This window comes from Bos indicus, chromosome 23 (assembly GCF_029378745.1).
Source record: "Bos indicus isolate NIAB-ARS_2022 breed Sahiwal x Tharparkar chromosome 23, NIAB-ARS_B.indTharparkar_mat_pri_1.0, whole genome shotgun sequence".
Taxonomy (NCBI): Eukaryota; Metazoa; Chordata; class Mammalia; order Artiodactyla; family Bovidae; genus Bos; species Bos indicus.
This window is the reverse complement of record NC_091782.1, coordinates 33,541,303-33,561,772: the sequence shown is the minus strand read 5'-3', so window position 1 is coordinate 33,561,772 and position 20,470 is coordinate 33,541,303. Positions and strand designations below refer to the sequence as shown.

Genomic DNA, 20,470 nt, shown 5'->3' with positions numbered 1-20,470 from the left:
TTGGCGAACTGTCAATTGTTGTTACAGTTGCTCTGTTAATTTTGTTATGTGGACCTTGTATTCTCCAGTATATTGTCCAATTTGTGTCGCTGATATTGACTACATTTACCCAAGTACATGCCAAAAGACCTAATGTGCAATATGTCCCTATAAGTGATATTCACGTTAGAAGCTAAGAGCATCAAGAGAGGGGAATGAAAGACTAAAGGAGCAGGTTGCCTTGACTGGACTGACTTCATTTTTAAAAGAAAAGGAACTCCATCTTACACTCTCAGCAAACTTTTGGACTGTATATCTGGGAGGCCATGGAGATAAAATACCAGCGGCTGAACAGGTCTCCGGGATGGATAAAAACCAGACCAGGCAGACCCTGTACCTAGACCTCCCGGAGCCAGAAGGAACGCAATGCCCACTATGTAATCAATCACTATCTTCTGAAATCTTAATAATACCTATTGATGTGGGGTAAACTGTATGTCCAGATAGCTTTAGAATGTGAATTTATGGCTAAAACCTGATTATCTCTTACTAACATTGTCCAGAGTGGGTTTTAAAGAATTTGCAGATGTGGGCTTGGGCACATACACCTTGGGCATAAAAGGTTGTCACAAAAATTGGTTGGTAACCCTGGCTAAAGAGGAAACTCTGCCTCAGACCCGCTGGTATAATAAACTGCACTCCACTCCTTCATGCTGTCCTTCTGAGTGAGTTTGCTTTCTGGAGTGTTTGGCTACAACAGAGGGAAAATTAGTTTGTGATCTAACAGCCAATCTGTTGTTGGGGAGGGGGAAATTTCCCCTTCTCCTCTTGAGTACCTGTGGTTGCAAGATGTTAACAGGAGAAAAAGAAAGAAATTTTAATTCATGAACATGGAGGTCCCATGGAAATGGGACCTAAGAAGTGGCCAAATCAGGCAGCTTTGATACTTTTTAGACAAAGAAACTTAGGTTCTGGGTACCCAGCTAGTGAAGAATCTAAATAGAGTTTAGGCTTGAGGTAGTAAATTAAAGAAGTAAGGTTTGTTTATATAACCTTAACCTAGAATATCTTTGGTGCTAATGGTGTCTTTCCACCAAATGCATGGAAATACCTTTCACAAGAGAGATTTCTTGCTTTTAGGGAGACAGAAGAGTAGTATCAGATTCTTCAGTAACTTTAATTCAACATAATCAGTATGCCACTGAGGCACATTTTGGGTACCCTGGACCCCAACACTGTGAAAACAAAGTCCCAGGGAGAATAAAGCTCCCTGTCCTAGCGGTGGCTTAAATCAAGGCTAAGTATACATTTGCCAATAGATGTTTGAAACAGAAGTATAAATACAAATCATGCATTAACACAAATGTAAAACAGGCGCCAAATTTTAAAATAAAAGAAATTGTGGCAAGTTAAAACTTTTAGATGATTTATGCACAAAATCAAATTTTAAATTAATATTTTAAAGTAAAAAAGATTTTAACTAAATGAAAAGGTCACAAGTGAAATTTTCAAACATTAAGTCTGACTAAATTTCTAAAACTTTTATTTGCAAAGGTAAATTACATTCTCAAAACTTAAATTTTAAAAACTCAAATCTCTAAATTAAATTTGGAAAATTAGTTAACACTCAAACTTAATTAATTAAAAAACTGAAATTTCAGTAAACTTCAGAAGTTGAGCCATCCCCCAACTGGAGTCTCACCCGAGTCCTTTGGGTAAAATGCTACTTTGACCGCTAGAATACAAAGAAACCTCCCTTCACTTCCAAAATAGTTCTCCAAAATTTCCGAAGAGCATGCCTCATCCCCCTCCTTTTGCATTTCACCACGGAATTCTCTAGGATAAATTATGCTGGAGGGTCTACCTCGCCTTTGTCTCTTCAGCTCGGGAGTCAAAGGCTCTCACACTTTGTATCTCGCGGCTGACCCTGCCTACTTCCGCCCTCTCCGCTAGTTCCTGCACTTTCCGGCACAGTCCTTTCTTTTCGTTTGACGTCACTCGAGCCGGCCCCGCCCACCAAACGCAGGCTGTCGTACACGAGTGCGTCAGAGGCGCGGCGCTTTACGGCTGCCCTGTCTTACGTATCGGCAAGCATGGAGGTAGAGGGTTTGGAGCTGGACACCGCGGAGCTGGGACCTCTGGAAGGGAGTGACCAGAAACTAGAGGCAGAGGAGGAACAGGAGGAATCTGAAGACGCGGCTGGTGGCAGCAAGAAACGGGTAGTGCCGGGCATTGTGTACCTGGGCCACATCCCGCCCCGCTTTAGGCCTTTACACGTACGGAACCTTCTCAGCGCCTACGGGGAGGTCGGGCGTGTTTTTTTCCAGGCTGAGGGTAAGTGCTCAGGCCTTGATGGTGAGGGAAGAGGGGTGGTACTCGCTGGCACTGAATACACAGTGCGTGTTTTGTTGCCTCAGCCGTGCTTGGAGGCGCTGACGGAGCCGGGTACCTGCGTCTGTTTTCTTTGGTAAGTAGGTGACGCGCACGTTTTAGAAGGCTGAAATGCAGAATGTGGGTAGCTTTGTATACCTAGCTGAGCCTAAATTTTTCGCTAATTTTTGGATTCTAATCTCGGCTCCGCCCACCCTACTTTCTTGAGGCGAATTTACCAGTTTGTTAAATGAGTACGGCCTGAATTAAAATCTCAGTGATTTTTCCACAAAACTGAACATACCTCTTTGTCATGTCGAGGCCCAGGTCAAGAGACAGTATATGATAGGCCGCGCCCAACTCCCATTCAGTCACTAATTGGGGTTGGGGGCCTGTGCAGGTTTTAAATAGAACGATTAGGGCAGACGTAATGATAAAAGAATTAACATTTGAGGAAAAGGTTGAGTTTAGATGAGGGGTAAAGTGTGGACTATACAGTTAGCCACTTATGGGCAAAGACAAGGTGGGATCCTGGCCTGCGGGGAGGTCTGGAGAATTGGTGAGTGGGAGGTGCTGTTGAGTGGATGCTGTATGGGCCTCTTTGACCACTGCTTTGTCTTGGACTCCAGACGGGTTCGTGAAGCGCAAGAAGAAGGCAGCAGCTGCCTCCGCCGCCGGAGGGAAAAAGCGGTCCAAGTACAGCAAGGACTACACGGAGGGCTGGGTGGAGTTCCGGGACAAGCGAGTAGCCAAGCGTGTGGCGGTCAGTCTTCACAACACGCCCATGGGCTCCCGCAGGCGCAGCCCCTTCCGTTATGATCTGTGGAACCTCAAGGTGAGGGGATTGGCTTGTCTGCCGCACCACTCACCCTCTCGCCTTCGCGGCCACAGCCCACGCACCCTTATCATCTTTTTGGCGCCCATCCCTTCCATCAACTCCCCATCTGTGATCTGCCCTACTCAGATCTTTTCTTGTTTTCCTGTCCACAGTACCTGCACCGTTTTACCTGGTCCCACCTCAGCGAGCATCTTGCTTTTGAGCGCCAGGTGCGCAGGCAGCGTCTGAGGGCTGAGGTTGCCCAGGCCAAGCGTGAGACTGACTTCTATCTTCGAAGTGTGGAGCGCGGACAGCGTTTTCTTGCGGCTGATGGGGACTCTACCCGCCCGAATGGTTCCTGGGCCTTTGCCCAGCGTCCTACTGAGCAGGAGATGAGGGCCCGGAAGGCAGCTCGGCCAGGGGGGCGTGAACGAGCTCGCCTGGCTAACGCTCAGGACCAGGCCCGCTCCAACCGAGGGCTTCTTGCCAAGATCTTTGGAGCCCCTACACCCTCAGAAAGCAGGGGGAACTCCTCACCGGCCAGGAACTCTTGAGGGTCAGAGAGGCCCCTTCCACCTCCTAGCCCAGCCCAGCGTCCTGTCTACCTTATAATGACTACCCAGGCGGACATTCTGTTGTGTTTCTCAAACCAGGAGTCTGGTGAGTTCCTCAGAAGTTTTGTAGGCCTCTCCTCTTCCTCCTTCCAGCTCCTGTACATGCCTGGCTGAGGCACTTAGTTCTTACCAGCATGATTATGCTAGTCTGCTCATGTCTGTTTTACCTTGTTCAGTTCTTGGCTTCCTGCCTTCTGCCCACTGGGACCCTTTAAAAGTCCTACTTTCTGGCCCCAGGAACAGCCTTTACCTTGAATTAGAGTGATAATGGCTAGTCCAGACAGCTGTTTACCAACCACATTATTGGGCAGCAGCAACATCCTTTTTGTTTAGAAAAGATTAATAGGGACAGGGGTTAATGGGCTAGAGTGGCTTGGGAGCCACCTTCAAAATATATTTATAGAATAGAAAAAGATATGTAAATACATATTTTTAAACATACCTTTGTAGTTTATGGCGTGGGGGGGTGGAGATGGTCATTGGATAAGTTCCAACTTGTGTGTTGGACAGAATTCACCCACCTTCACTCCATCTTCTGGACACAGGATACCTCCCTCCGTTTTAATCTGGATAGTTTTCCATCTAATCAGTTTCTTAGGCCATGTTGTTAACACTTATCTAATTCAACATTTACCTATCTAATCAGTTTCTTAGGCCTTGTTGTTAACACTTATTTAATTCAACGTTTACTAAGTCACTATATGAGGACACATGGCCCTTGGTGTAAGTCTTATAGACTGCTAAAAAAGACAGATGTTTAAGAAATAAATGTATAGAAGTACTGTAGGCATCATGCCAGATGTATATAAGAGGTAGAGTGAGGCCATGGGAAGGCCTGATTGATTCTATCTGGGAAAGTCAGCAACATCCTGAGAAGTGAACCAAAGTCTGAAAGAGCCTGATAAACTCCTATAATTGCAAACAAAACTCCATGGATGATGTGTTGGGTTCAGACTGTTGTGAAGGTGGGCAAAGCCTAGGAGGTAGTTGTGCACACATAATGTCCTTCTGGTGCATTTATACATTTTGTCTATGCTTAGACAAGGGAAGGTTCACAAACAACATGCAAAGCAGCTCTGGAGGTGATAGAATGCATGTAAGCCACTGATGGGAAATGAAAACTGAGATGTCAACAAAAAACTGAAAAATATCTATACACAGCCTCATAATAGACTAAAATTCTGGCTATTTAAACTTACAGGAAGTGTTAGAGCAATAATAGTAAAGTCATTTGAGTTTTGTTTGTGCCATTTATTTTCTTAGGTTCTTTTTGTTCTTTCTGCTTAACTGTCATCAATGTAATTATCATTGTGTTCTTTGGGTCAAGTGGATTCACCTACTTTGGCTCTAAATAACCAAATTTTATTAAGATCTCAACTTGATAAGTGCAGTTTATTTGGGAGGAAAGAAATGAATTATCTGTTAGGTGTAACATTTTTCACAGTCCTCAAAACTCAGCACACAAACACATCTGTGCTCATTTCATTTGGGTTTATTCCATGTGGACTCTTCATGATGTCTTCCATGTGAACCAGGAAGATCCAGTTTCAGAATCTGACAAGCTGTTATATTCATTTATTCAAAGTTCTGAGTATCTGTTGTCACTTCTCCTACATAGAGAATACGAAGATGAAGAAACTTAAGTTACTAACAGTAAAACACACGTAGGGCTTAATTTTTTGAATGAATGAACTTGTGTTTCCAGATTGATGTTATATATAAGGATATTCAAAGTCAGCATTTCAATCTCAAGTTTAAACAGTTCTGCATGTAGAGCTCAAACCTATGGGTGGGTAAGTCACAAGTGGAGTGAAAAATGAAAATAAGAATGGGTGGAAGGAAATCGATTTCCCAGGAACTATAATTGTGATTCCCTCACTTCTAAGCCCTTTGAAAGGAAAATACCTTTTTTATACTTCCAGTTTTGTCCCCATTTGAACAATGCTTAAGTTTTTTATATGAGTTTACTTGTTTAATACACAAGCATACAAAATCATATCATCTCCACATTTCCATCATTAAAATTAGGCTTATATGTGACACAAGTTGCTCCTTAATGTTTTTTATTACCAGCATCTTCCCCAGTTGCTTTGCCTATGTGTATATGGTAAATGTTTATTGCATGAACATCATGTAACATATAGTGAAGAGTTACTGCAAATATGAATGGATTAATCTAATACCAAGTGTTGCAAACTGGGTGATACAGCACTCAACCATCCCCTATATGATTAGACTGTTAGACTAAGTTAGGAACCTATTGTTGCAATGAATTCTTTGAATCAACTTAGTTACACACCATCCAAGAAGGTAGGACCCTGCATTTGCAGAAAATGATAAATTGGTAAGATGAGGAATGGGATTCTGCTAAAGAGAGTAGGAGGGCTCTTGATAGGTGTGTCCAGGCATATGAAATTCCTGAAAATGTCCAAAAATCACAAAGCACTCTTCCTCAGTTTACTTTTACATTGTTCTTCTTATCTCTGGAAGTAGTCTTGTAACAATACTATAGAGTTGAAAGGGGAAAAACCCTTTGTCTAAGCCTCAGGAATGTGCCGTTTCCCTAAGAGTTAATGTTTCAGTGGATTGCTTGTGGTCCCTGACTTAAAATGGTTCAGTGTTTAATTTTTTATCTTCAGTGCAAAGGTGGTGCACATTCAGTAGAAACTACTTCCAATTTTGAATTTTGATCTTTTCCATGGCTAGTGCCATTGATAAGTGGTGTGATACTCTCCTGGAGCTGGGCAGCCATTCAATCATAAGGGTAAATGATTACTTTTCACTCTCAGTACAGTATTCAATAAATAATATGAGATAATCAACACAGTTATGAAATAGGCTTTAGGTTAGATTTTGCCCAACTAATGAAAGTGTTCTGAGCACATTTAGGGTAGAGTTGGTAAATCATCTGCCTGCAATGCAGGAGACCCGGCTTTGATTCCTGGGTCAGGAAGATCCCCTGGAAAAGGAAATGGCAACTCACTCCAGTATTCTTGCCTGGAGAATCCCATGGACAGAGGAGCCTAGTCTGATAGATTTGGCAACTAAACCACCACCACCAGGCTACATTACGCTGTTCAGTAGGTTAGGTATATTAAATGCATTTTGGAATTACAGATGCTTTCAACTTAGATGGGTTTATTTGATGTGACCCTATCCTCAGCAGAGGAAGATTCTGTGTTAATTAGATTTCCCAACCTTTAAGAGGGAGTCCCACCTCCAACTCCCAGCAGAAGTGGTAATTTTCTTCCTTTTTGGTAAATGTGTCCACCATTCTCACACCCACACAAAGCTGCTGCTGCTGCTGCTGCTAAGTCACTTCAGTCGTGTCCAACTCTGTGTGGTTCCATAGATGGCAGCCCACCAGGCTCCTCTGTCCCTAGGATTCTCCAGGCAAGAATACTGGAGTGGGTTGCCATTTCCTTCACCACACACAAAGCGATTTGAGTAATAAACTCAGCCAGGGGGAATGAAATGGAAAATAATCGGTTAAAGAGTTTGCTTTTCTAGGCTCTAATTTTTTTTTTAATATGTTAAAATGCGGAATACCTGTGAGACTTGAACTAAGCTTCCGTGAACAGCAATGTAAAGTGTTTTGGCTTTCCCTTTCCTCAGCCTCCCCTCTCAGGCGTGAAATCACTCAGGAGGATGCAGAAGAACTTACAAAGGAGCCTGGCGCAGGCACAAACACCAGTTGTGTCTCAGGATACTGCAGGATATGGGAGGGAGTGGTTGGAATTACCCTAGAAACCACAGGGGAAGGGTAAAAGGGGAGGGAAGGACAAGAAAATGTGTTTGAGAAGCACATCTGGTGTACAAGGGCTTCAGTGCGTGAGGGCTTCAATGGGTGGCAGCTTCCAGGGCGAAGACCAGGCAGTGACCCAGGACTGGTCTCAAGGGACCTGAGAATAACTGGGACTCTTGTCAGTTCCTGCCCACTCATCCCACCCGTGAGCTACTGTGTGTGATTGAGTTAAGGGTCTATATTTTAAATATATTTTTATATATTTATATAATATATACTATATATATAAAGAGAAAATAAACAACCTAATGAAAAATGCCGTGCACTTTTAGGTACATTTTATTGATACTATTGCACCCATTTGAACATTCAGGACAGAAATTCATAATAAAGCACTAGTTAATATGAAATAATAAGACAATGGAGACCAGAGTTACGGCTTTCACTTAACTAAATGTGAAAGTGCCCAAACTACTCACCTAAAGGAAGCCCTCGCCTGAATTCTTTTCAAGGAACAACTTGGTAGGCTTGGCTTTTGTGATGGTCATTTGTTTCCCCTCAACTTTTCCAACTTTCTATTGGAAAACTTAACAACAGATTTTCTTCTAAATTATTTACCCATCTTTGTTGCTCTTACTCGTGTCTTTCCCATTTAATTTATCTTCGTGTCTACGGAATCCTTCGAGGGGTTTTCCGTCAATTGAATTATTAGCGAAAACTCTCTCACTGAAATGAGAATAAGTTCTGTCTGGATGTCTTTCCTTAGAATAAGCTCATGTTTGGGTAAACAACAGTTACGCATCCCAGCCCACTTAATTGACACTCCACTTTTTCTCTACTAGGGATAATATCTATATTATTACCCAGCAAAAGATGCATTTCTAAAATGTTATATACAGTTTAAACAAAAAATAACATCCTTGGAAAAGAAACTCTATAGTGTCTGGCTCTGTGGCGCAATCAGTTAGCACCTTTGGCTGTTAACCAAAAGGTTGGTGGTTCAAGCCCACCCAGGGCCGGCTTTGACGGATGTGATTTGTTCAGGTCAGGTCAGTCGCTCAGTTGTGTCCGACTCTTTGCGACCCCATGAATCGCAAAATGCCAGGCCTCCCTGTCCATCACCAACTCCCGGAGTTCATTCAGACTCAAGTCCATCGAGTCAGTGATGCCATCCAGCCATCTCATCCTCTGTCGTCCCCTTCTCCTTTTGCCCCCAATCCCTCCCAGCATCAGAGTCTTTTCCAATGAGTCAACTCTTCGCATGAGGTGGCCAAAGTACTGGAGTTTCCGCTTTAGCATCATTCCTTCCAAAGAAATCCCAGGGCTGATCTCCTTCAGAATGGACTGGTTGGATGTCCTTGCAGTCCAAGGGACTCTCAAGAGTCTTTTCCAACACCACAGTTCAAAAGCATCAATTCTTCGGTGCTCAGCTTCCTTCATAGTCCAACTCTCACATCCATACATGACCACAGGAAAAACCATAGCCTTGACCGGATAGACCTTTTTTGGCAAAGTAATGCCTCTGCTTTTGAATATGCTATCTAGGTTGGTCATAACTTTCCTTCCAAGGAGTAAGCGTCTTTTAATTTCATGGCTGCAATCACCATCTGCAGTGATTTTGGAGCCCAGAAAAATAAAGTCTGACACTGTTTCCCCATCTATTTCCCATGAAGTGATGGGACCGGGTGCCATGATCTTCATTTTCTGAATGTTGAGCTTTAAGCCAAGTTTTTCACTCTCCACTTTCAATTTCATCAAGAGGCTTTTGAGTTCCTCTTCACTTTCTGCCATAAGGGTGGTGTCATCTGCATATCTGAGGTTCTTGATATTTCTCCCGGCAATCTTGATTGCAGCTTGTGTTTCTTCCAGTCCAGCATTTCTCATGATGTACTCTGCGTATAAGTTAAATAAGCAGGGTAACAATATACAGCCTTGACGTACTCCTTTTCCTATTTGGAACCAGTCTGTTGTTCCATGTCCAGTTCTAACTGTTGCTTCCTGACCTGCATACAAATTTCTCAAGAGGCAGATCGGGTGGTCTGGTATTCCCATCTCTTTCAGAATTTTCCACAGTTTGTTGTGATCCACATAGTCAAAGGCTTTGACATAGTCAATAAAGCAGAAATAGATGTTTTTTGGAACTCTTGCTTTTTCCATGATCCAGCGGATGTTGGCAATTTGATCTCTGGTTCCTCTGCCTTTTCTAAAACCAGCTTGAACATCAGGAAGTTCACGGTTCACATATTGCTGAAGCCTGGCTTGGAGAATTTTGAGCATTACTTTACTAGCGTGTGAGATGAGTGCAATTGTGCGGTAGTTTGAGCGTTCTTTGACATGCCTTTCTTTGGGATTGGAATGAAAACTGACCTTTTCCAGTCCTGTGGCCACTGCTGAGTTTTCCAAATTTGCTGGCATATTGAGTGCAGCACTTTCACAGCATCATCTTTCAGGATTTGGAATAGCTCCACTGGAATTCCATCACCTCCACTAGCTTTGTTCATAGTGATGCTTTCTAAGGCCCACTTGACTTCACATTCCAGGATGTCTGGCTCTAGGTCAGTGATCACACCATCATGATTATCTGGGTCGTGAAGATCTTTTTTGTACAGTTCTTCTGTGTATTCATGCCATCTCTTCGTAATATCTTCTGCTTCTGTTAGGTCCATACCATTTCTGTCCTTTATTGAGCCCATCTTTGCATGAAATGTTCCTTTGGTATCTCTGATTTTCTTGAAGAGATCTCTAGTCTTTCCCATTCTGTTGTTTTCCTCTATTTCTTTGCATTGATCGCTGAAGAAGGCTTTCTTATCTCTTCTTTCTATTCTTTGGAGCTCTGCATTCAGATGTTTCTATCTTTTCTTTTCTCCTTTGCCTTTCACCTCTCTTCTTTTCACAGGTATTTGTAAGGCCTCCCCGGACAGCCATTTTGCTTTTTTGCATTTCTTTTCCATGGGGATGGTCTTGATCCCTGTCTCCTGCACAGTGTCATGAACCTCATTCCACAGTTCATCAGGCACTCTTATCTATCAGATCTAGGTCCTTAAATCTATTTCTCACTTCCACTGTATAATCATAAGGGATTTGATTTAGGTCATACCTGAATGGTCTAGTGGTTTTCCCTACTTTCTTCAATTTCAGTCTGAATTTGGCAATAAGGAGTTGATGGTCTGAGCTACAGTCAGCTCCTGGTCTTGTTTTTGCTGACTGTATAGAGCTTCTCCATCTTTGGCTGCAAAGAATATAATCAATCTGATTTCGGTGTTGATCATCTGATGATGTCCATGTATAGAGTCTTCTCTTGTGTTGTTGGAAGAGGGTGTTTGTTCTGACCAGTGCATTTTCTTGGCAAAACTCTATTAGTCTTTGCCCTGCTTCATTCTGTATTCCAAGGCCAAATTTGCCAGTTACCCCAGGTGTTTCTTGACTTCCTGCTTTTGCATTCCAGTCCCCTATAATGAAAAGGACATCTTTTGGGGGTGTTAGTTCTAAAAGGTCTTGTAGGTCTTCATAGAACCGTTCAACTTCAGCTTCTTCAGTGTTACTGGTTGGGGCATAGACTTGGATTACTGTGGTATTGAATGATTTGCCTTGGAAACGAACAGAGATCGTTCTGTCGTTTTTGAGATTGCATCCAAGTACTGCATTTCAGACTCTTGTTGACCATGATGGCTACTCCATTTCTTCTGAGGGATTCCTGCCTGCAGTAGTAGATATAATGGTCATCTGAGTTAAATTCACCCATTCCAGTCCATTTCAGTTTGCTGATTCCTAGAATGTCGACATTCACTCTTGCCATCTCTTGTTTGACCACTTCCAATTTGCCTTGATTCATGGACCTGACATTCCAGGTTCCTATGCAATATTGCTCTTTACAGCATCGGACCTTGCTTCTATCACCAGTCACATCCACAGCTAGGTATTCTTTTTGCTCTGGCTCCATCCCTTCATTCTTTCTGGAGTTATTTCTCCACTGATCTCCAGTAGCATATTGGGCACCTACTGACCTGGGGAGTTCCTCTTTCAGTATCCTATCATTTTGCCTTTTCATACTGTTCATGGGGTTCTCAAGGCAAGAATACTGAAGTGCTTTGCCATTCCCTTGTGATCTGTTAGGAACTTTGTCCGTGGGTTTATTTACTTTCTGATTCTGATTCCCTATCAGGTTCTGAAAATCTTTACTTATTAAGTGAAAATCTTACCAAATGTTTCCTAGAGTTGTCTTTGGAAAAGTTTCACTGAATAACTGAGGGATAGAGTGAAGGTGTCTCAGGAAATCAGTAAGTTAAAAGTGTCTGCTGGTGCGTGAGAGACCAATCTGAAGAGACAAATATTTTCATGCCCCTCTGCTGTATACAGGGACCGGTGTATGACTTATGGGGACCTCAGTGAGGGAATCTGAGACACGGAGAGAGACGGAAGAACACAGTACAAATCAGTACAAGTGACAGACATGGAGAGAGAGGGAGGCAGAGAAACAGATGAAAACTATATTGAAATCAAGATCACATGTGACTTTAGAAGAGGATCCACAGGCGCCTTTTCTAAAGGAGGCACTTCAGAAAGGCCTACGGTGACAGAAATCTTCTGAAGTATGAGATCACCAAGGAAGGATGAAGTTTAACTTGGATTGGCCGAGAAATCCAGAGCCCAAAGTTGCCCTGTGAGAACCTGAAGAATCCTAGGATCAGAAGCAAATTATCTTCAAAGGATGATTCCTGATCCAGATCTTCTTTGAAAAAGGTTCCTGACTGGCAGACTTTCTGAATCTTCAGGAAGCTTCAGGAGTTTTTAATACAGCTTAAATTGATAAAGTACATGGTCCATCATCTTTAGAAATAGAGCCCAATAGAAATGCCATGAAGATGTTCTCAATTTAGGAGCATCTCTCCCACCTGAAAGCAGAGCTGGCTTAAGCATAGCTCTACTATTTCACAACCAGAGTGCTAAACATTCTCAAGAATCACAGGGACATTTCGTGGTCCAAAGACTTCCATTTGCTACCCCTTCTTTGGAAAACATACACTGACAAAAGTTTGTTCCCTCAGGTGATTTCCTGGACCCAACACATTCTCCCTTTATGATGACGAGTTATTCTCCCTTGACCACTGGATTTCTGCATGTATTTGAAAACTTTGAAAATATAAGTAATTCATCCTTAGGGTTAGTTGAACCTTAAAATAAAAAATTCATTCCAAAGGTCTGGAAACAGCCAGGAATCTTTGTTCCCTTACATAAAGTAATTCTCAATTACTTCACTTAGTTAAGTGGTTATAAATTTAGATCAAATGGAAGCTTGATTGAATTTTAAATCTTAGTGTTTTGGCATGTCTAAATATTAATCCCATGTTACATTATGTCCATTACATCCCCATAGAGATAGTATAAATGTAGAATTTATTGTTAACTAGTCTTCTATAATGGAGAAGGCAATGGCACCCTACTCCAGTACTCTTGCCTGGAAAATCCCATGGACGAAGGAGCCTGGTGGGCTGCGTTGCTAAGAGTCGGACATGACTGAGCGACTTCTCTTTCACTTTTCACTTTGCTGCATTGGAGAAGGAAATGACAACCCACTCCAGTGTTCTTGCCTGGAGAATCCCAGGGATGGGGGAGCCTGGTGGGCTGCTGTCCATGGGGTCGCACAGAGTCGGACACGACTGAAGTGACTTGGCAGCAGCAGCAGTCTTCTATAAAGAAACTTTAAGTGGGAGTCTGATATGAACAGTCCAGTTCATTGGAGAAATTTAGAAGTGCAAGGGTCATGTTTCTAGGTCATAAATATTATTTACTATAATTCATCGACAGATGTGAGAGTAGCTTGATGTTCACCTAATATATTTTAGTTGGTTTTAAAAGTTATTATCAAAAATAGCATGATAAATTAGGGTGTAGAAGAAACTCTGAGAATCATGGTTTAAAGGGATAAGCAGAAAATCTCTAAGTTCTCAGTAACTGAGACAGGTCTAGATACTCAGATTTGGATCTGAAGCCCAAGGGAATAAAAGAATAGGTAGAAGACATGCGAAATAATTCTATTGAATTTACTTTACAGAAAATATGTAAAGACATAAAGTTACCCATGTAATAAAGTTTGGAAATAAGATTTAAAAATCTTTTCAGTAGGGTAATCTAGAATAGGAAAACTCATATAAGCACGTGAGCTTAGCATAAAAGTATATGATATGAATCTCATAGGTCCCAATTGTGTGTTGCACTTTGGGGATGCTTGGGCTGTGATTCTGCAAAACACATTTCCCCTTTGCTGGCTGGTTTTCTGTTAGATTCTGTCACTAGAGGGACTATTCTCTGGTACATTCTGTATTCTAGGGCGACAGCTCTCCACTCTGCATTGACAAAACATTTGTTCCATTTTCCAGATTTTATGAAACACCTGTAGATCCAGGTTTATTGTATCCTCAGAGATCAGACATCACCTGGGGGATGGTGGAGGATGAGGAAATGGATCAGAAATTGAGGGCAATCACAGGTCATGGTGGTGGATTTCTGGTTAAATTGACACACACTGTTCTTGCTAAAACTGGAATTCTCAAGCGAGTGCACAGACGGGCCTAGGAGAAGGTTCAGGAGGGTGACCAAAGTTTTTTCAAGCAGAGAAAACTTGGCACATCAGGACTCATGGGGCATCCAGCTACTTTCCCAACAGCTTGCTAGAGGTTTGTCAAGTTTACTAACAATTTTTTATTTTGTTCATTTTCCCTATTTTGCTATTATATTTTAATTATTTTTCACTCTCTTAGTGTTACTCTTTCCTTTCTTCTACTGTTTTGGTTTGAATTTTTTCTTTTTTCTATCTGATTAATGTGGAAACGGATCCCTGACTTTTAAATTTCTCATTTCAGGACATCCCTGATGGTCCAGTGGCTAACACTCAGTCTCCCACTGCAGCGGACCTGGGTTTGATCTCTGGTCAGGGAACTAGAACCCACATGCCACAAATAAGAGTTTGCATGCTGTGACTAAGAACTGGCACAGCCAAATAAATTTAAAAAATAAATAAATTTCTCTTCAGAGCTCTGTGTTTTCCTTCATACAATTTTGTATGTGTATTTTCTTTTGTGGATTTTATTATGTTATCCTTCTATTATCTTATAGTTTAAATATTTTCATTCTCACTTGACTTATTCCTTGACCCATGGGTTATTTTTTATTTCCAAATATCTGTAAATTTTTGGTATGTTTGTTGTTGATTTCTAATTTGGTATTTTGTGAAATTTCAATTTTAAATTTACAGATACTCATTTGATGGCTCAGGACATGGTCTACTTTGGTGACTATTTTATTTGCATTTGACAAGAATGTATTTCAAAGAGCCATTCTTGGTTGCTTTGTTAATTATCTCCCACTGTATGTTTATTTTCTTGTGCATCCCTTTTTGTTTTGCTTGTGCTTCCTTTGAGTTTGAGTTCCTATTCTTTTGCTCAGTTTTTTTGAGATGGAAGATTAGTCTACATATTTTCAGGCATTCTTATGTTCTGAAGTGCATTCACATCTATAAAATTTCCTTTTTCTTTTGCACCATCCACAAATTTTAATATGATGTGCCTATATAATTGAGTAAAAATATTTATTTTTTATTGTGGTTTCTGTTTTGACACGTGTTATTTAGGAGTATGTTCCATAATTTCCAAGCAGGTATAGATTATCTGATTACCTTTTTATTATTGATTTCTAGTATAATGCACTGTAACCAATAGCAAAGTGAATGCTTCTGGTCCTTTGAAGCGAGGCTTCAATTATGACCCAACATACTGTCCATTTTAGTATATTTTCAGTGTAACCTCTTTTAAAAAAAAATCAGCATGTTGTACATTACCTCCTCAGGACTTACTTTATTTTTGACCATCTTTACCTATGTCAGCAAATTTAGAAAACTTAGCAGTGGCCACAGGACTGAAAAAGGTCAGTTTTCATTCCAGTCCCAAAGAAGGGCAATGCCAAAGAATATTCAAACTACTGCACAATTGTGCTCATTTCACATGCTAGTAAGGTTATGCTCAAAATCCTTCAAGCTAGATTTCAGCAGTATGTGAACCGAGAACATGCAGATGTACAAGCTGGATTTAGCAAAGGTAGAGTAACCAGAGATCAAATTGCCAACATTCACTGGGTCATAGAGAAAGCAAAGGAATTCCAGGAAAACATCTGCTTCATTGATCACACTAAAATAAAACCTTTCTTTGTGTGGATCACAGCAAATGGTGAAAAATTCTTCAAGAGATGGGAATGCCAGATCACCTTACCTGCTTCCTGAGAAACCTGAGTGCAGGTCAAGAAGCATAGAAACAGATGTGGAACAATGGACTGGTTCAAAATTAGGCAAGGAGTAAATCAATGCTGTGTATTGTCACTCTGCTTATTTAACTTATATGCAGAGTACATCGTGCGAAATGCTGGGCTGGATGAATCACAGGCTGGAAGATTGCCGGGAGATTGCCGGGAGAAATCAATAATCTCGGATATGAAGATGACACCACCCTAATGGTAAAAAGTGAAGAGGAACTAAAGAGCATCTTGATGAAGGTGAAAGAGGAGAATGAAAAAGTTGGTTTGAAACTCAACATTCAAGAAACTCAGATTATGGCATCTGGTCCTATCACCTCATGGCAAGTAGATGGGGAAACAATGGAAACAGTTAGAGACTTTATTTTTTGGTACTCTAAAATCATTGAGGACAGTGACTTCAGTCATGAAATTAAAAGATGCTTGCTCCTTGAAAGAAAAGCTATGACAAACCTAGACAACGTATTAAAAAGCAGAGACATCACTTTGCCAAAAACAGTCTGTCTAGTCAAAGCTATGGTTTTTCCAGTAGTCATGTATGGATATGAGTGTTGGACTGTAAAGAAGGCTGAGTGCTGAAGAACCGATGCTTTCAAACTGCGGTGCTAGAGGACTCCTGAGAGTTCGTTGAACAGAAAGGAGATCAAACCAGTCAATCTTGAAGGAAGTCAATCCTGAATATTCATTGAAAGGACTGATACTGAAGCTGAGGCTCCAATACTTTGGCCATCTGATGCGAAGAACTGACTCATTTGAAAAGACCCTAATGCTGGGCAAGATGGAAGGCAGGAGGAGAAGGGGACAACAGAGGATGAGATGGCTGGATGGCATCACCGACTCGATGGACATGAGTTTGAGCAAACTCCAAGAGATAGTGAAGGATTGGGAAGCCTGGTGTGCTACAGTCCACGGGGTTGCAAAGAGTCAGACACGAATGACTGACTGAACAACAACTCTTTGAAAAGTCCTTAAAAGATAAAGTGGGAGGCTACCTTCCTAGTGGGTGGGAAAATATGAGGCTTATATTTGAAAAATTGAGTGACCCCAAAATTTTAAATATTCTCAAAATCACACTTGTAATTTCCTAGCAGGTTACTACCAATGCTACTAACCTGCTACTACCTACTAGGTTACTACCTAGCAGTACTATTAATTTTCCTCTTAAAACTATCTTTTATATTTCTATTTTAAATTTAGTTTCACATATTTCTCAATGGAAAACCGGTACAGGCTTGTTCTTAAATTAGGCCTTGGACCACCAGTTTGAAATATCTAAGTTGCTGCCTTGACTTTCACATTTTTACAAATGGTTCATTTAAAATGAAAATTGTTTTAACCACATGTAGCCCATTCACAAGATTCTTTTCACAGTTTTCAAATAACCCTAAAGCAACCAACACAATTAGCAATGCTTAATTATTTAGAAATGCTGAATTCTCATGGAATGTGGAACAATGTGTTCTAAATAGTGTTATTTTAACCAATGGATTAGAACATTAAGGAAAGCTCACTGGAATATATCAGTTCAGTTCAGTTCAGTTCAATCGCTCAGTCGTGTCCAGCTCTTTGTGACCCCATGAATTGCAGCACGCCAGGTCTCCCTGTCCATCACCAACTCCCAGAGTTCACTCAGACTCACGTCCATCGAGTCAGTGATGCCATCCAGCCATCTCATCCTCTGTCATTCCCTTCTCCTCCTGCCCCCAATCCCTCCCAGCATCAGAGTCTTTTCCAGTGAGTCAACTCTTTGCATGAGGTGGCCAAAGTACTGGAGTTTCAGCTTCAGCATCAGTCCTTCCAATGAACACCCAGGACTGATCTCCTTTAGAATGGACTGGTTGGATCTCCTTGCAGTCCAAGGGACTCTCAAGAATCTTCTCCAACACCACAGTTCAAAAGCATGAATTCTTTGGCTCTCAGCTTTCTTCACAGTCCAACTCTCACATCCATACATGACTACTGGGGAAACCATAGCCTTGACTAGACGGACCTTTGTTGGCAAAGTGATGTCTCTGCTTTTTAATATGCTATCTAGGTTGGTCATAACTTTCCTTCCAAGGAGTAAGCGTCTTTTAATTTCATGGCTGCAGTCACCATCTGCAGTGATTTTGGAGCCCAAAAAATAAAGTCTGACACTGTTTCCACTGTTTCCCCATCTATTTCCCATGAAGTGATGGGACTGGATGCCATGATCTTCGTTTTCTGTATGTTGAGCTTTAAGCCAAGTTTTTCACTCTCCACTTTCACTTTCATCAAGAGGCTCTTTAGTTCTTCTTCACTTTCTGCCATAAGGGTGGTGTCATCTGCCTATCTGAGGTTACTGATATTTCTCCTGGCAATCTTGATTCCAGCTTGTGCTTCTTCCAGTCCAGCGTTTCTCATGATGTACTCTGCATAGAAGTTAAATAAGCAGGGTGACAATATACAGCCTTGACCTACTCCTTTTCCTATTTGGAACCAGTCTGTTGTTCCATGATATACTGATCTTTAAATATTTCTTTCTCAATCTTTAAAGTAATAGACCCACGCACATGTAAATCTTCAAGCTTTCTGCATACCAGTTCATTCAGTAATAAGGTGTTCAGTGTGGGAAATTGCTTCACATGCAGAGCCCAAAAACCATGAGTGAACTGCCTTAAATTTATTGACTCACAAAACAGCACTTATTAATATTTATCTTCCTAAATGAATCACTATGCCTTTACCAGTAGCCTGGTGGCAGAAGAAGGAGCAGAAAATTGCTGAAGGTCATAATTGCAATTCACCAAGGAAGAAGGAAGGACATGCTAAGTGCCTGGTTCTCTCATCCCAGTCTACTGTACTCGCACCTTTTCTTTCATTTCTTCCCTTCCCACTACATTTTGATGGGCTTTAATTTCCCTTGTGATATGTTTTTCAATGCTAAACTTCCTCCCTAACTTTGCTTTTTGTCATTTCCTCATTACCATTTCTCCTGAGTTCACCACTTTCCCTCCTCACCCTTTCTCTTTCTTCTGTAAATGTTTTCCTTTTCTAACACTTTCCTCTTATACACATAGTTTGTATCTCTTCTTATTTTTCCCATACTTACTATTTTTCTTCTAACACCCACACAATACTTCTTTGTACACCTCCATCTCCCTTTACTCTCTACTAGTTTAATGCCTCTTGAGGTCACAGGAAATAATTACTAAAATGAGGAATTTAAAAAAACAGATTCAGTTCAGTTCAATCACTCAGTCATGTCTGACTCTTTGCAACCGCATGGACTGCAGCGCGCCAGGCTTCCCTGTCCATCACCAACTCCTCGAGCTTACTCAAACTCATGTCCATTGAGTCAGGGATGCCATCCAGCCATCTGCCATCCCCTTCTCCTGCTGCCCCCAATCCCTCCCAGCATCAGGGTCTTTTCCAATGAGTCAACTCTTCGCATGAGGTGGCCAAAGTATTGGAGTTTCAGCCTCAGCATCAGTCCTTCCAAAGAATATTCAAGACTGATTTCCTTTAGGATTGACTGGTTGGATCTCCTTGCAGTCCAAAGGACTCTCAAGAGTCTTCTTCAACACCACAGTTCAAAAGCATCACTTCTTCAGCACTGAGCTTTCTTTATAGTCCAACTCTCACATCCATACATGACTACTGGAAAAACCATACCTTTGACTAGAAGGACCTTAGTTGGCAAAATAATGTCTCTGCTTTTTAATATGCTATCTAGGTTAGTCATAGCTTTTCTTCCAAGGAGCAAACATTTTAATTTTGTGGCTGCAGTCACCATCTGCACTGATTTTGGAGCCCAATAAAATAAAGTCTCTCACTGTTTCCATTGTTCCCCCGTCTATTTGCCAAGAAGTGATGGGACTAGATGCCATGATCTTAGTTTTCTGAATGTTGAGTTTTAAGCCAACTTTTTCACTCTCTTTCACTTTCATCAAGAGGCTCTTTAGGTCTTCTTCACTTTCTGCTATAAGGGTGGTGTCATCTGTGTATCTGAGGTTATTGATCTTTCTCCCAGCAATTTTGATTCCAGCTTGTGCTTCATTCTGCCTGGCATTTCACGTGATGTATTCTGCATATAAATTAAATAAGCAGGGTCACAAAATACAGCCTTGATGTACTCCTTTCCTGATTTGGAAGCAGTCTGCTGTTCCATATCCAGTTCGAACTGTTGCTTCTTGACCTGCATACAGATTTCTCAGGAGGCGGGTCAGGTGGTCTGGTATTCCCATCTCTAAGAATTTTCCACAGTTTGTTATGATCCACACAGTCAGAAGTTTATCCTGAAGTCCTTCAATCTATGAAATGTCAGAATGATTTCAAGGGATGGCATCCTGGGAATTGCTTTTCTCTTTCAAACTGGACTTGGTGTTTTGGGGAATGCCATTCTCTTTGTGTGCTACCCTCATATTTTCTTTGTGAGCATCAAACAGAGGTTCATATGCCTCATAATAACCCACTTATCCTTGGTTTATATGTTTCTAGTTTGTACTACAGGAATCCCTGAGGCATGAGCAGCTTTGGGGTTCAGAACTCTCATAGATGATATTATATGTAAGACAAATGCTTGCCTACACAGAGTAGCATGTGACCTTTCCATCTGTTTGACAAGTTGTTTAAGCATTCTTCAAGCCATCACCATTACCCTGGTAGCTCTTACTGGGCATCATT

At 41.4% G+C, this 20,470-nt stretch overlaps 1 protein-coding gene and 1 non-coding gene across 4 annotated transcripts; both read left to right on the top strand.

Annotated features, from left to right (window-relative positions):
- Positions 1–2,036: 2,036 nt before the first annotated feature.
- Positions 2,037–14,556, top strand: ABT1 (activator of basal transcription 1). Of its 3 annotated transcripts, none has more exons than XR_011563439.1 (4): positions 2,037–2,313; positions 2,979–3,184; positions 3,340–3,826; positions 14,386–14,556. XR_011563439.1 is itself a non-coding variant. In XM_019986129.2 (3 exons), the coding sequence occupies exons 1-3, from the start codon at positions 2,073–2,075 to the stop codon at positions 3,718–3,720; spliced, it is 828 nt and encodes a 275-aa protein (XP_019841688.1). In that variant the 5' UTR covers positions 2,037–2,072; the 3' UTR covers positions 3,721–5,157. The 3 variants fall into 3 exon arrangements, 1 of the variants encoding a protein (XP_019841688.1); XR_011563440.1 differs by lacking the exon at positions 14,386–14,556 and adding an exon at positions 7,396–7,841; XM_019986129.2 differs by lacking the exon at positions 14,386–14,556 and having other exon boundaries at positions 3,340–5,157.
- On the top strand, positions 8,471–8,544 carry TRNAN-GUU (transfer RNA asparagine (anticodon GUU)). The gene has a single exon. It is a non-coding gene; the product is annotated as a tRNA-Asn (tRNA).
- Positions 14,557–20,470: the final 5,914 nt, after the last annotated feature.